At 55.1% G+C, this 14,942-nt stretch overlaps 1 protein-coding gene across 4 annotated transcripts in view; it reads left to right on the top strand.

Annotated features, from left to right (window-relative positions):
* SUSD4 (sushi domain containing 4) overlaps positions 1–13,158 on the top strand; it is a 275,118-nt gene extending 261,960 nt beyond the window's left edge. For 3 of the 4 annotated variants that reach the window (XM_079916392.1, XM_079916391.1, XM_079916393.1), the window contains exons 6-9: positions 6,273–6,464; positions 7,311–7,455; positions 10,238–10,620; positions 11,580–11,739. In XM_079916392.1, the coding sequence (XP_079772518.1) occupies positions 6,273–6,464; positions 7,311–7,455; positions 10,238–10,620; positions 11,580–11,608 (749 nt within the window). In that variant the 3' untranslated portion in view covers positions 11,609–11,739. Of the gene's footprint in view, positions 1–6,272; positions 6,465–7,310; positions 7,456–10,237; positions 10,621–11,579 lie in introns of all 4 variants that reach the window. The other variant, XM_079916394.1, reaches the window with a different exon arrangement.
* The last annotated feature ends 1,784 nt before the right edge of the window (positions 13,159–14,942 follow it).

The following is a 14,942-nucleotide window of genomic DNA, read 5'->3' as shown; positions in this document are numbered from 1 at the left end:
TGTTGGTCTGCTCCCGTAGAGGACATATAAACAAGGTCCAGGGCTCCTGGGGGGCGGGGGCTGGGCAGGATCCCCCGGGCCTCCAGCTGCCCCATTGGCTGCTTTCCTTTAGCAACCCTCTCTGAGTCTACATGTCCTACCCCGCGCACTCCTCACTCACACTGCCCCTCTTCCACCGGCCACTCACCACTCTTCTGAAATTGCTTGCCTCAAGGTCACCGGTGATTTCCAATCATTCTCAGCTTGCTGGGAACTACTGCCCCCTGCTCGGAACAGTTTCCTGTCTCAGCTTCCTTGGTCCGTCCCAGTCTGCTCGGCCAGTCTCTTTCACTCTTGCAACTGATTTCTCAGCCTCTGGATGGGGACCCCTCCTCTTTTCTCTCTACCCTCTCTCCCTAGGTGAGTTCACCTGGTCTCATGGTTTTCAGTCTTATCTCTAGGCTTATGATGCCTGAGTTCTTTTTCTTTCTTTCTCTTTTTTTTTTTTTTTTTTGCTGCACCGCGTGGCTTGCAGGACCTCAGTTCCCCGACCAGGGATTGAACCCGGGCTATGGCAGTGAAAGCCCAGAATCCTGACCGCTAGGCAACCGGGGAGCTCCCCGATGCCTGAGTTCTTTACTGACCCCAGGCGCTTTCTCCTGCTGCCTGATGAATACTTGGATGACTGTCTCACTGGCAGCCCAGACTCTCCCTACCTCTCCCTTCCCACCAAACAAACAAACAAAAACCTGATGTGGTGAATGGCATCACCATCTGCCTGGGTGCTAATGGCAGAAATCTGGGGGTCATCCTTGATTCTTCCCATGGCCCCCAAATTCCATCTCTCAGCAAATCCTATTGTAGAAACAGATAGTTCTAAATAGGTCCCATCGCTCTCCTGCTCACCATGTCACTGCCACTGTCCTGGTCCAAGCCACCATCCTCTCTCACCTGGTTGTGGCAGCAGAGACCTGACAGCCTCCCCACCTCCATCTCTGCTTCCTAGCCTCCACAGAGCAGCTAGAGCTTCCTTGTGAAAACAGGTCTATACCGGCTCTTTACAGCGTCCCTGACACCGTGGGTAAAATCTCAGCTTCCGGCCACGGGGCCCACGGAGCTGCCTACACCCTGCCCTGGCTGCCTCTGCACCCTCCCGTGTGCAGCCCCTCCCCTGTCTGGTCACACACGGCCACCACCCCCTCCTCCCTTCATGCCTCCAGCTTGCCCTCACGTGCGTCATCCCCTCTGCCCGGGATGTTCCTCCCCACATGTCCCTCGACCACCTGTCCTAGATCAGGGCCCTTGCCCTTGCTGCTCTGGCGTCTGGGGTATCCTCGGTTTCTCCGGCTTGGGGTGCACACAGCCGCTGTCCTCTGACCCGTCTCCTTCACAGGGGGAGTGATGTGGTCTGGCCTTTTTAAAGCTTTTGCATCCCTGGTTCTCTAATCCCCTGCCAGGACCAGCTTACATTTTGGATCTTCTTGTGCCTAAAAGAATATCTGGCTCCCTTTGGTCCCAGTCACCTTCCAGGCCTCTCGGAAGGTGGGGGCAGGTCGCCCAGGCCACCTCCTGTGTGTGAGAGTTGATGGTGTTTTTCAACAGAGAGAGAGGAAAGGCCTCACCCAGACACATCAATATTCATTTGTTTACTTATCATCTGTCTTTAGTAAGCCCCGGGAGGGTGGGATCAATGCATTATCTAGTTTCAGTGGTTGTCCAAAAACTATGTGTTAAGTACATGAATTAAGAAATGAGCAGGGCTTCCTTGGTGGCGCAGTGGTTGGGAATCCGCCTGCCAATGCAGGGGACACGGGTTCGAGCCCTGGTCCGGGAAGATCCCACATGTTGTGGGGCAACTAAGCCCGTGCGCCACAACTACTGAGCCTGCGCTCTAGAGTCCGCAAGCCACAGCTACTGAAGCCCACGCGCCTAGAGCCCGTGCTCCACAACAAGAGAAGCCACTGCAATGAGAAGCCCGTGCACCACAATGAAGAGTAGCCCCCACTCGCCACAACTAGAGAAAGCCCATGTGCAGCAACGAAGACCCAACACAGCCATAAATAAGTACATAATTTAAAAAAAAAAGAGAGTTATTAAAAAATAAAATAAGCTTCCCAAATTTATAATTAACACTTTGATTGGCCGTTCCTTCCAAGTTTAAAGAACACTCCCGACCCTCTACCCCTACCAGGATGCACGGGTGAGGGGGGGGTTTCCTTGCAGCAAAGCTAATGGCCGGCCAGGTGCAATCACTAGAAACACTGCACAGTGTGAAGATAAATGTTTCCACTTAGGGGACAAATGCATCTCTATTAGCAACCGATTATGACAGTCTCAGAATCAAAGCCTCTACCGTGGGTGGTTTTTATCTGGCCTCTGAGAAAACCTGCCAGTGAGATGCTTCCAGATTCCCTCCAGGAACGTCTGGGGCCGGCCTGGTGCAATCCACGTATCCTGATTGTACAGCACGGGCACTCAGCAAGTTCAGGCACCAGTAATACTAAGCGCTGTTATTTATTAAGTGCCTACTGCGTTTCAGGCTTTCTAATCCTCGCGACAACCCGAGGAGTTAGGAATTGTTGCCCTGACTACACGGACGGGGAAGCTAAACCCCCCAGAAGTTAAACAAGCTGCCTAACACCCTGCCCCCAACTCAGCGGTATAGAGCTGGGATTTGAACATGAATTGGGGGCCCTCCATGCCCGTGCCAGGCTTCACACGCTGTACCACCCCCCTCCCTTGTCACATGCAGGGTCCGGTCAGCCCAGGCCTTCCTTAGCACATCAGGGACCACCTGCCTCAGTTAAGGCAATGATTTGAACAGTCCTTTATCCTCCAAGTGAGGAAAAATGCTGCTGAAAACTGTCAGGTGGAAAAAATTGCACAACATGAGAGCTGTGAGTTGTTTTATGTGGGGCCAGATGAAGACTATAGCCTGGGAGACAGGCTCTCAGACGGCTCTGAGGAACTGCTCCGAAGAGGTGGGAGGAGGACGGTACACATGTGATTTTGGTGACGGGGGATACATACAGTCAAGCTCACATCTTGGCAGAAGGCTGCAGCTAGTCACAAGGAGACGTCTCCATGAATGGTTTTAGTGCTTTTCTAGATGTGACAAGGTGCAAGAAATTGGGCTCATAAAATCTCCTGAAAATATCTAACTGTCTGAAGGCCTGTTCTGCCAGTTTTCCCCAGAGCACAGAGCGCCTCATTCCTGATCTCCACCCCGAACTCCTTTCACGGGGTGTTGAAGGTCAGCGACTCCAGCGGCTTAGTGACTTCATTCTTGTAGAACCAGGTGGAGAATGCCGACTTTTAGTCGCCGTAACAAACTTGCATGTATATATTTACAGGGCTTCTTCCGACCTCTCATGACGTTCTCTGGGCCTTGAAAATGCTCTGGCGATTTTCTCACCCTGTGGGGACTCCCGGGCATTTGTCTGGAGGGCAGCTAGGAGGAGGGTCCTGCCGCTCTTGACCGTGGAAAGGACCTACTCTCCCAGCAAAGGTCCAGCCTCCCGTGAGCCGCTGCAGTGCTGGGGGGCAATCATGGGAGGTGCAGAGGAGGGGTGGACCCCCTGTGGCCACACGAGCCCAGAAGCCCTGGAGGCCTCCAGAGTGGAAGATATTCCTGTCAGGCTGGCTGCACAGCGGACATCGAACCTCCCCTTCACTCTGGAAGGCAGGGCCTCCTTCAGCCCAGGAAGGTGGCTCTGAGAGCCCAGTGGCCTCCCTCACTGGGCAGGGAGCCAGACACTTCCTTCCCTGTGCTCTGCACAGAGGGGCCTTTGGGGAAGGAGGGGCCCTTGCTGCAAACCCCTGCTGGCATCCCAGGACCAGCTCAATGCTGCTGGTACCTTTTCTCTCTCCCTCCTTCTCGTCGTTCCCTTCCCTTTCCTCTCCTGCTGTCTTGATCGCCTACTGGGGATGCTCATGGAACACCCTGGAGGGAGTGGATTTGGCAGGAGCCCCAGTTTGTGGAACTAGAAGTGCACTGGGTGACAGGACTCTGTGGCCATGGGCAACTCTGTGGAGGGCATGCATCTGCTGGGATGGGAGATGCCCTGGGCTGGCGGAAAGCCAGAGCTCCGGTCCCGACTGTACCAGTGTCTACCTGTGGGACCCGAGGCGCAGTCACCTGCCAGCCGCCATTTATGGAGAACGCTCTGGGCCCGTGGACCTCAGACCCAGTCCTGGCCCTTCCCCTGCACCACCACCCCCTGGTCCGCGGGCTCCTCGCCGGCTTTGTCCAGAGGGAGTGAGGGCAGGTGCCTCGCTGCCCCGGGGCATCTCCAGCAGTGCCTGAGTTTCCGTGGCCTCCATCTCCTACAGGATCACCTCCGTGGCTCCAACTTACACGGGGGCCCGGCCACTAGCACACCTCCGTCCCACCCGCCCAGGGGCAGTAGTGGCTTCCCTGCTGCTGCTCATCTCAGGGGCCTCATCATCCACGTAGGTTTTTCCATCACCTGCGGAAGCAATTGCCTCGTTACGACCCCTCTCTGTAGATGCCCGGTTCCTGGTTATCCCTGACCGCCCACTTACATCACGTCAGCTCGGAACTGAGGCCTGGCCAGCCTTCCCCAGAATAACCCTCAGATGCTCCCATTTTACAGATGAGGCCACTGAAGCTCGGAGATGAGAAGCCACTTGTTCAGGGTCATCCGGCTGGTGAGGAGCTGAGCCAGAACTCAGCCCGAGCTCCTACCCACTCCTCCAGCTGCTCCTGGAGACCGTGACCTCTCTTAATTTTAATTTTTTTTTTTTTGCGGTACGCGGGCCTCTCACTGCTGTGGCTTCTCCCGTTGCGGAGCACAGGCTCCGGACGCGCAGGCTCAGCGGCCATGGCTCACGGGCCCAGCCGCTCCGCGGCATGTGGGATCTTCCCGGACCGGGGCACGAACCCACGTCCCCTGCATCGGCAGGCGGACTCCCAACCACTGCGCCACCAGGGAAGCCCGACCTTGACCCCTCTGAGTTTCTGTTTCCCTGACTCTGAAAAGAGCCATTAAGATCTGCCTCGTGGCATCGTTTGCAGGATGAGAGAGAGTGTCTGCAAAGAGCCTCTTGGCCCCAAGCCGTGGGACACCCCCACTGGGTGGGCCCACCTTGCTGACCAGCCCCAGTGCCCGGCTTGCTGCCAGATAAGAGCTCCCGACACACATTCCCACGGCCCGTGTGGGGCGGGCAGCTCCCTGCAGATGCGACTGCGTGGGGAGAGCTCTGAGGCCTGCCTGTGAGTCTCCACTGCCCAGGACTTGGGTACCCCTGGGAAGAGGCTCAAAAGTTAACTCTCTCCCTTTTTTGGTCAAAGCTCGTAGCGGTTTCCGTAGGTGTGGGTTTGAAGCTGGCCTCGGTAGTCGGGGCTTTGATTGTTTCTTGAGGAGTGTTTAAGGGCGGTTCTGAGGCGTCGTCCAGGAAAGAGGGCTCTTTGTGGGAATCAGGGAACAAGCACTAAACTCCACGAAAACCATCTTTCTGGACCCAAAGATAGAACCGTTCTTACCTGACAACCCAGAGTTTGGGTTCAAGAGAGGCAACTGAAAACAACTTTTTCTTCCCCTAAATTTAATCATAGAATATGAGGGTTAGAAAAACCATAAAACACGATCAAGGGTAGAATAAGCTTCCATTTTACAGAGGAGAAAATCAAGGCTTACGTTTGGTTAAGTGACCTCTGTAAGGTCACGTAGCATATTGGTGGCAAACCAGGCCCAGGCCCCGAGGCTCCTCCGTGCTGGCCAGGGGGCCTATGACTGGGAGGCTGTGGCCTGGGCCTGCACGGAGCCAGCATTGGCCAAACCCCAGGAGGGCATCTGAGGATCAGGTTCGGCACACCCAGGGATTTGGATGGTCCCAAATTTCTCCCATAGCCACAGGAACAGGCTCAGGATAGCTGTTCCTTTCAGCGAAGATTTTGTCCATAAATATCTCAGTTGTATTTACTAGGTTGTCTGGCACGTAATAGCATGCATTATTAATAGAACAGCTTAACACTGTCTAGTAAGTAGGCATACTCTTTGCGGTGTAAAACAAACCTCTCTTTTACGGTGTACTTTATAATGCCACGTGACAGCGGCAATGCTCAGAATCTTACTGCAGGCTTCCGTCTGACCTCACGTGAAGGGACAGACGAAGGGACTGTCTCGGGGACAGCTAATCATCACTAGTCCGATGGTTCACGTATCAGTGCATCTCTGAGGGATGTGTTCTCCGAGCTCAGTCTCTGTTTTGAGGGTCCAGACGGGATAAGCATGTGGTTCTGAAACTCTTATTCTCCCCCACTGCCCAAGTCTGTCCGCTACCTCCCATGGTGAGTCACGGAGATTTCATCTGCCACCCGCGGCCATGTGAGCGCTACAACCACGGAACCGTGGTGGAGTTCTACTGCGATCCCGGCTACAGCCTCACCAGCGATTACAAGTACATCACCTGCCAGTACGGGGAGTGGTTTCCTTCCTATCAAGTCTACTGCATCAAGTCAGGTGAGCACGTCGAGGGCGTCCCTGGATGGTCCAGGTTCCAACTACTCGCAGTGGCGGGTGGCTGTGTCCTGAGCCCTGTCCCTCCTCCCACACACCCTCCCCTGTCACACGCGGTGTTAGGGACTGGATATAGAAACTCATCTTTGTGGATACATGCGGCTGATACTTCCAAACCCTGTTCAGAGGGTCAGGAGTATTAACCCGCCCATGCCCATGTTACAATGCTGACCCTCTGAACGGGTCCCTAGACCCCTAGCAACCATGGAAGGACCTGGCCTCTGTGCACTCTGTCTTCTCCCAGCCTTGACCCCTTCCACTGACAAGGACACAGGCCCATGGGTGTGACCCAAGCGGAGCATGACTCAGCCTTTCTCTTCCACTCCAAGATGCATATCAGAACACAGATGATACGATGGTGGGTAAAGCCTGCTCTCACTTCTAAAAACGTAAGCCACGTGCAAGTGTCAGTGCTTCCTACTTAATAACACATTACTAGCCAACCGTCCTCACCCCTGGTCTCAGAGCACCCGGGTACTTACCACCCGTGCACATCCGCCCAGCATCTCCTGCCCACCCCAGTCCAGCCCGCTTGCCCCGGCTTTTTCCAGGTGTGGCCACGGCCACCTGCCCCAAGCAGGGGTGATGGCTGCCCTGGAGGCAGCAAAGGGGGGCGGGGAAAGCATTTGTTAACACAGCGCATCTGGGGGCCCACAAATGGTAACGTGAACCGGTGCGGGTGGAGTGCGGAGAAGTAGAGAAGGCAAATCCCTCAGACGAGCACACAGGAACCCCAGCGCCCGTCATGGCCTGGGAGCGTCACAGCTGCTTTGTCCTCTCTCACGGCAGAGCAAACGTGGCCCAGCACCCACGAGACCCTCCTGACCACGTGGAAGATCGTGGCGTTCACGGCGACCAGCGTGCTGCTACTGCTGTTGCTTGTCATCCTGGCCAGGATGTTCCAGACCAAGTTCAAGGCCCACTTTCCCCCCAGGTCAGTGCAGCCCATGGCCACCTTGGGTCAGGCTCAGTGCGGCCACCTTAGGCAGCAAGGAGAAAGGATGGTCAGCCTTGATGAGTGCAGAGTTGAGCTTCTAAGGGGGAATAGGGGAGAAAGCAAAAACATTCGCCTGGGAGGTTTTGGGGTGTCTGGGGTCAGAACACCAAGCTGGAGACAGACTCATTTCCCTCTTTCTGCCCCGCCACCTGTAAGCCCCTATCTCCCTCCTTCCCGGGATAAACATTCTCGAGGCAGGCATTGTAGGGGGTGCAGAGAAGGGGAGCACAGTCAGGGCTGCACACCCTGCACCTCCCACCCCCAGGGGTCCCCCCATTGCCCACTATGTGCCTGCAGCTCTAGAGTTACGTACCTTGGAGCTTCCAGGCCACAGGGAGGGTAAGAAATACACAGAAGTAATTAGGGACAAGGTCCAAAGTGCGTGACCCAACAGAGGTTCAAAACCGGTGTGCAAAACCGTGGCAAGTCTCAGGAAGGAGAAGAGGCTCTGGATGGGAAGCCAGGACAGGGCTGATGAGCTGCTGCCTCCAAGTAGGGTCTGAGCTTTTGGAGTGGGACCTGTGGGAGGGCGGGGGCAGGGCGGGGGGCAGTCTCCATCCTCCTGGGCTGCACAGGGGAGCTTGGGTCAGTGTCTTCATCCTCCCTGTCGTCATCACCAGAGAGGAGCTTGTCAAAGTCCCTCAGAGGCGGTCTGGTCCTCTCAGTGCCCAGGGCAGCCTGTGGCCCTGCCCCTCCGACGCTGGCCCCTTGCCCAGAACCGAGCACACCAGCGCCTTCGGAACCAAGAGCCACCCAGCACTGCTGCTGGCAGGTCACTGTTCCTGGAAGGAGAAGTCATTTAGAAAGCACAGAGATGGGCTTCCCTGGTGGCACAGTGGCTGGGAATCCGCCTGCCGATTCAGGGAATGCGGGTTCGAACCCCGGTCCGGGAGGATCCCGCATGCTGCGGAGTGACTAAACCCATGCGCCCTAGAGCCCGTGCTCAGCAACGGGAGGGGCCACCGCAATGAAGAGCCGGCGCGCCACAGCGGAGAGTAGCCCCGGCTCGCCGCAACTAGAGAAAGCCCGCACGCAGCAGCGGAGACCCGACGCAGCCAAAAATAAATAAATAAATAAATTTATTTTTAAAAAAAGAAAGAAAGCACAGGGATAAGTTTGTGAACGTGAAAAGGAAGTCAGGGCACCGAACATCATAGGATGCTAGCAGCCAGGGCTCCCAAGGGAATCAGGTACGTCCTTGGATTCCTGTGCCCATGTCAGAGTCTTCTCATTTGGGGACCTCATGCTTCAGAAAAGAGCATTTGTTTCTGACACAGGGACAAACTGGCCCCCGGGGTCGTGTGTACCACGCCTCTGGCAAAGAGCGTGTTGCTTAGTGGAGGAGGCGTCTGCCGGGGACTCACCGCTTCCCACTCCGCCCTCCAGGAAACTCACTCGTGCCTCTCACACTCCCAGCCAGGCGCGGGGCTGGGAAGCAGGCGGGGCTGCTGAAGAAAGCACCACGCACCTTTTCCCCTCAACCTCCCGCCCCCAGGACAGCCTCATCCCACGTAGCAATGCCCCCACCTGGCGGCAGGAGCCCCCCAACCTGCAAGCACCCCACTCTCCCAGCCGGGAAAGTGTGCTAGGTCGGGGGTGGGTGTGCGCCTGCATCCACGCCAGGCCCAGAGTGTGCAGACACCATCCTGGGGCCACAGCCAAGCTCCAGCTGAGGTGACAGAATCTTCTTTCCTCTCCAACCTGCCATCCGCTCTGTCTTCCCCGTTATTATTTATGGGTCAAGGGACCATGTCCTGTCATTGAGCAATTAGACTATCGAAAGAAGACCTAAGGGTTATAAGGAGAAAGCTGAACCACATGTTGTGATTTATAGTACACTGGAGCACTTGAACGTGGCCTGTGGAGCTATTTTTCTACATAGGCTTGGGAACAAAGTTTCCAGGATAGAGACTAAATATTAAGATGTTTTAAAAATGGTCCCTAGGGAATTCCCTGGCGGCCCAGCAGTTAGGACCTGGAGCTCCCACTGCCAGGTTCGATCCCTGGTTGGGGAACTAAGATCCTGCAAGCCGCGTGTGTAAGGGAACCCCCCGTCAGCGTAAGGGAACCCCCGCTCTGGGCAGCACAGGCGGAGCTTAGGTTCAGGTGGCTGCTGGGTCGGGGGGCGGCTGTGAGCCCACAGACCCGGAACAGGTAGTGAGATGGTGTTCAGAGTTCCTTTTTTTTTCTGTTGTTGTTGTTTTTCTGTCTTGACTAAAAGTGAGTGATTTTTATACCGTAGCAGAAAACAAACACGAAGCATGTGAAGCACAGGGGTAAATGAAAGGGGCGTCAGGGTCCACGGTGTCCCAAGCTTTTAATGGTACTGTTCCGTTTCCAACAGGCTTCCTCAGGGACACTGCAGGGGCACATTGGGGTGCTCGGTTGGAATGGGCCACAGAGTCCCCTGTTCTCAGGTTTATGAGGCCAAGGCCAGAGGTCCAATGGGGGGAAGAAGGAAGGATGAGGAGATACTGGAGCCCAGAGGCGGCAAGAGGCCAGGAGGGAAGCAGGAGGAGAAAACCTCTCCTGTCCAGAGTGTGGCCCTGGTGGACGCAGCGTCTGCCGGAGGGGACCGGGCAGGGAGGCTGGGTCTCCTGCACCACCTCCTCCCAGGGCTCCGCAGCCCCCAGGACCCCAGCTGCAGTGGGGGGCACTGTGGCCTCGTTCCCGGGGTGACCTGTCACCTGACAGATTAGCACCACTTTCCTCTCCACAGGGGGCCTCCCAGGAGTTCCAGCAGCGACCCCGACTTCGTGGTGGTAGACGGCGTGCCCGTCATGCTCCCGTCCTATGACGAGGCTGTGAGTGGCGGCTTGAGTGCCTTAGCCCCAGGGTACCTGTCCTCCGTGGGCCAGGGCTGCCCCTTACCCGTGGACGACCAGAGCCCCCCAGCATACCCCGGCTCAGGGGACACGGACACGGGCCCGGGGGAGTCAGGAACCCGTGACAGCGTCTCAGGCTCTTCGGAGCTGCTCCAGAGTTTGTATTCACCTCCCACGTGCCAAGGGGGCACCCGCCCCGCTTCCGACAACCCTGACACAGCTCCCAGCACGGCGGGGGAGGTGGCATCCACCAGCCCAGGCATTGACATTGCAGATGGTAAGCATTTGCCCCGAGGCCCGGGCCACCCTTGCACAGCCCCACCCTGCTCCCAGCTCAGGGCCAAATCAGTGCTACCGTCTCACTCGGCTTAAATTGCATCTTGATCTCTCTGCATGTAGAGGCCGTGGGCAAGGCCGGTTATGGGAAGAAATGATCATCATCTCACAAGTGATGAGCCCATTAACTGAAATTTCTGGAGGCATAAAAGAGCACCAAGTCATCCAAAGTAGAAAGGCCACAGTGGGCGGAACTTGGTTTTCACAGCATCCGTACGATCCAGGATGTTTTCTTCTTTCTCCCTTAATTAGGCAGGACTTCTGAAAGTGGTGCTTGGGATCCAGGTAACACACACGTGCTAAAAGGGAAGACCCAGATGCGGACACGAGGGCCCGGCCCTGGAGAAGCTCTGGGTACATACAGGTTATGTGTATCAGGGGTGAAGTAAAAGGTGTGTATGTGCCTACTGCAAGGAAAGGCAGGTTGCAGCTCATGGCAAGATAGTAAAACTGCATCAGACTAATTAGGGCTGTGTTTCCCGGGGCAAGGGGACACCAGCACCACTTTACCAATGAGAGCACTCATTCCAGCTTATATTGACAGTAAGTAGCAGTAAGCACATGGAAACGGGGGTCTCCTGGTTCCTCATAGAGTTCCTTTTCTCCAGTACCACCCTGCCTCTCTGTACTTGAACTTGTAACCTTTCGGTTGGTATGACCATTAGGGTGCATGGTTGAAGCCTAACCGTTTATTTTTTATGAGCTGAGTATGAGATTTTCCAGCAAATCATGTTGTACAGAGGAGTTGGTTTATTTGCTTGTTAACTGATACGTGGAACTTAGCATTTTCTTCTTCTCGCTGATGTGTAGGAACTGTAGACATTTTGCTAAAGCTCACGATTCCAGATCTTTGCGGTGTTTTCCGGTGTATTAGTATAATAACCATCTCTTCTTTTACAGAGATCCCTCTAATGGAAGAAGATCCATAACTGGAAAAAGTCCCGATGATTCTGCTGCCCCTTTGGGGATGGGCACCTTGTACTTTGGAGTGAGGCCTCTGGAGGACAGAGCTTGGGGGGGATGGAGGAAGTTTTCTAATTTATCAACATGGGGACAGTGACACATCGTACATCTCGGACTCAACAGTGGCAGTGGCAGTGCTTTTAAATGAAACTTGAGGATTTGCCAAGACCGGTGAGGAACAAAAAGGATGGGGGGAGACCCTGTGTGGTCCTGGATGAAGGTGTTAAGTGCATCTTGTGCTGCGGAACATGGGACAGACGGTTCCAAGCGTATCCCACCAAATCCCACATCCTGCTGACTTACGAGTACTACCCGCCTCCTCTGAAAGCATGCCACATTATGTAAATCGCTTCTAAAATCTGCTTCCAACTGTCTCTGGACGCCAAATGAGGATGGAACAGCCTCTGCAGGAAGTCTGTGTTGAGCTGCTGGAAGAGTAGCAGAGCGCCCCTGCAGGCTCCCCAAGGAAGATTCTGGGGTGTCCTTTGGATAGTCTTCCTTGGGCTGGACAACTCTGCTCAAGGCAAGACTAAAGCGGGATGTGGCGGTTCCACTGAGAAAGGAAAAGAAAGACTCAGACAGACTCGGCTTTCTGGAAATTTCTTCAGAAAGTAGAGCTCCTGTCCTCCGTGCTGTCCTTTGGTGAAATATCAGTATTTGTATTCATGGTCTAGCGCACGGATCCATGGCATTGGCTAAATCTTGTGACTTTACACATGGTCAGAGTGTGTTCAAATAGCATCTCATGGTGGAGAAGTAACCAAGGTAATGTTTTGTTTTGGCTTTTTTTTTTTTTTTTTTTTTTTGCGTACGCGGGCCTCTCACCGTTGTGGCCTCTCCCGTTGCGGAGCACAGGCTCTGGACGCGCAGGCTCAGCGGCCATGGCTCACGGGCTCAGCCGCTCCGCGGCATGTGGGATCTTCGCGGACCGGGGCACGAACCCGTGTCCCCTGCATCGGCGGGCGGACTCTCAACCACTGCGCCACCAGGGAAGCCCTGTTTCGGCATTTTTAAAAGATCCCACTTGACAATTTATCTGAGTCGTGAGCCCATCTCCAGTTAACTATTAGGGTTGTTGCCCCCCCTGCCAAACTCAGACAGATTTAATTTTCCAAAACAGAAATTGTATCTGAAAACATATTCCTCCCCCTCCAAATAAAATGTGAGGTTGGATTTCTCCCCCCTTTTATTTTGTCCTGCGAAGTCCGCAGCCTCCAAAGACAGACAACCCTTCGCTCCTGCTTCCCAGGCCTCCGGCTGTCTCACCCACCTGTCCATCCATCACTTGCACCGCCCCCTCCCGGGGCCCACTGGGTGTCGTTCCTAAGAAAATGATTGATAAAAACATTTCCCAAGTCTTGAAGTGTCTCTTCGAATACATGTTGATCTGTGGAGCTGATTCCATCTCTCCTCTGGGTTTTAGACAAATACAATCAAAACTCTGATCCACAAAATTGCTATGCTGATAGAGCGGTGAGGGCTGGAAGCTTGATCAAATCCTGTTTTTTCTCGACACAGACTGATTAAAAATTAAAAAGAAAATGACAGTTTGAAGCGTGGCTGCAATAGTGGAATGGGTTTGGGTGGGCAGGGAGGGGCAGTGGCAGTGATCCCAGGGGATGGAGACAGCGGAGGACCAGAAGCAGAGGCTGAAGGAGGGAGGGAACAGGAAAGGGCATGCCCGGCCCGATGCCCTGGGCAGCGGGGCCACCAGCAGCAACAGCTGAGCGAGTGGGTAAAGGTGTTTGGTAATTGTAACATTGTTTAGTGCCGGAAGCTGGTTTTCAGAGATGCTTAAACTCCATCTGGCCAGCTGAAAGACAGACGGCATAAGTGGCTGGGTGGGACCGGGGTCCACAGTTCACTGTGGGCAGCCCACACCCTCCTGCCTCCTGCCCCCTGCCGCCAGCAGCCTTCCCGGGGTGCCTGTCAGGCAGGTCTCAGCTCTTCTCCATGCCACACCTGTCCTCCCCTCCTTCCCTCTAAATGGAGGGTGTGTCTCAGAGACCACCAGGTAAGTGCCTCGTTTCCCACCAAAGAAGCCTGCAAGGCTGTCTCTGGGGGCTGGCCTCGCCTCCTTCCAGAAAATGCTCTCCCAAAGCAGAGAGCAGCAGCATGTGAGCCGAGCACAGGGCTGCCTCTTCAGCCCCCCACACCTGGGAGACAGGTAGCACAGGTGCAACATACATCCAGGTGTTAGTGTCAACGTTGTTCTAAGCACAGAGGCTGGTAGGAAGGAAATGCCTGCTCAGTGACAGAGTCAGACGAGGTCCAACCGAATTACCTGGATCCTTCCCTCAGTCCCTTTAGTGTCTGGCCACATCAGAGTCTCAGTCACAAATACTCTTTGCCATGATTTTTTTTTTCATTATCGTGAGCTTCTGTGGCAGGAAAACCTCCTCATGCTACCCAAGCATGTCATGCTTCCGGCTCTTTTCGTGTAACAGTCCTGGAGGCCCTCTGGGTATAAAGAGAATCATTCTCACCCTGCCCCAGGAATTAGTAGGGATGAGAACACACCGGGCTGTATTGTGAATTGGATGGAGAGAGCCTTCCCCGCCTCAAGTGCTTTCTGCTTTGGGAGAGGGAGGCATCTCCAGGGCAACGGTCAGGAGCGTGCTGAGAACCGGGGTGTTCCAAGGCGTCAGCCTGAGGTGTTTACACAAGTGCCTGTTAGCAAGAACTGCAGGGCAGCAGTTTTCCGGCTGACCGGCTCCCCGTCACGCGCACGCCAGGCAGAAGTCACAGGATGTCTTCACACTTCACTTCCATGGAGCTTGTTTTAATTGCAAGGTTGTGATTGGCTGGTATGGGCTCTTTAGAGCCTTTTCCACTTAATTACAGCCATCCCAGCAGCTGGCACATGGACAGGACTGCCTCCTGCATTCCTGCAGAAGTGTTTTGCCCCCGGGCACACAGCAGACCTGGACGGTTGGGAGTGACATGCAGAGGCTCACAGGCCACAGCCTGCCGGGCCTGGAGGCCTTGCCTGCTCCTTTGGTCCCTCCCTCCACACCTGGCTATGCTAGGCAGCCCTCCTCCCAGGACGTCTGGGTCCCAAGGCAACCCCTGCAGAGTGGTGCGGCATCCCGGGAGAGCCCTGACTTTGGAACGGGCCATCACCTGCTTCAAAATCTGCCTGTGCCACTAACAGGCTGTGCACTTGGACGAGTTCTTGCCCCCCGCCCCAGACCTCAATTTCTTCATGCAGACCCTAGAGATGGTTTACCTCTGCCTCCCCCGCTGGGCTGTAGTGAGGATGACAGCTAATGTAAGTCACAGCGCACAGTAAGCGTCTGA

Source organism: Stenella coeruleoalba, assembly GCF_951394435.1.
Source record: "Stenella coeruleoalba genome assembly, chromosome: 1".
Lineage (NCBI taxonomy): Eukaryota > Metazoa > Chordata > Mammalia > Artiodactyla > Delphinidae > Stenella > Stenella coeruleoalba.
The sequence above is the reverse complement of the archived record's forward strand: the minus strand, read 5'-3'. Positions and strand labels throughout refer to the sequence as shown.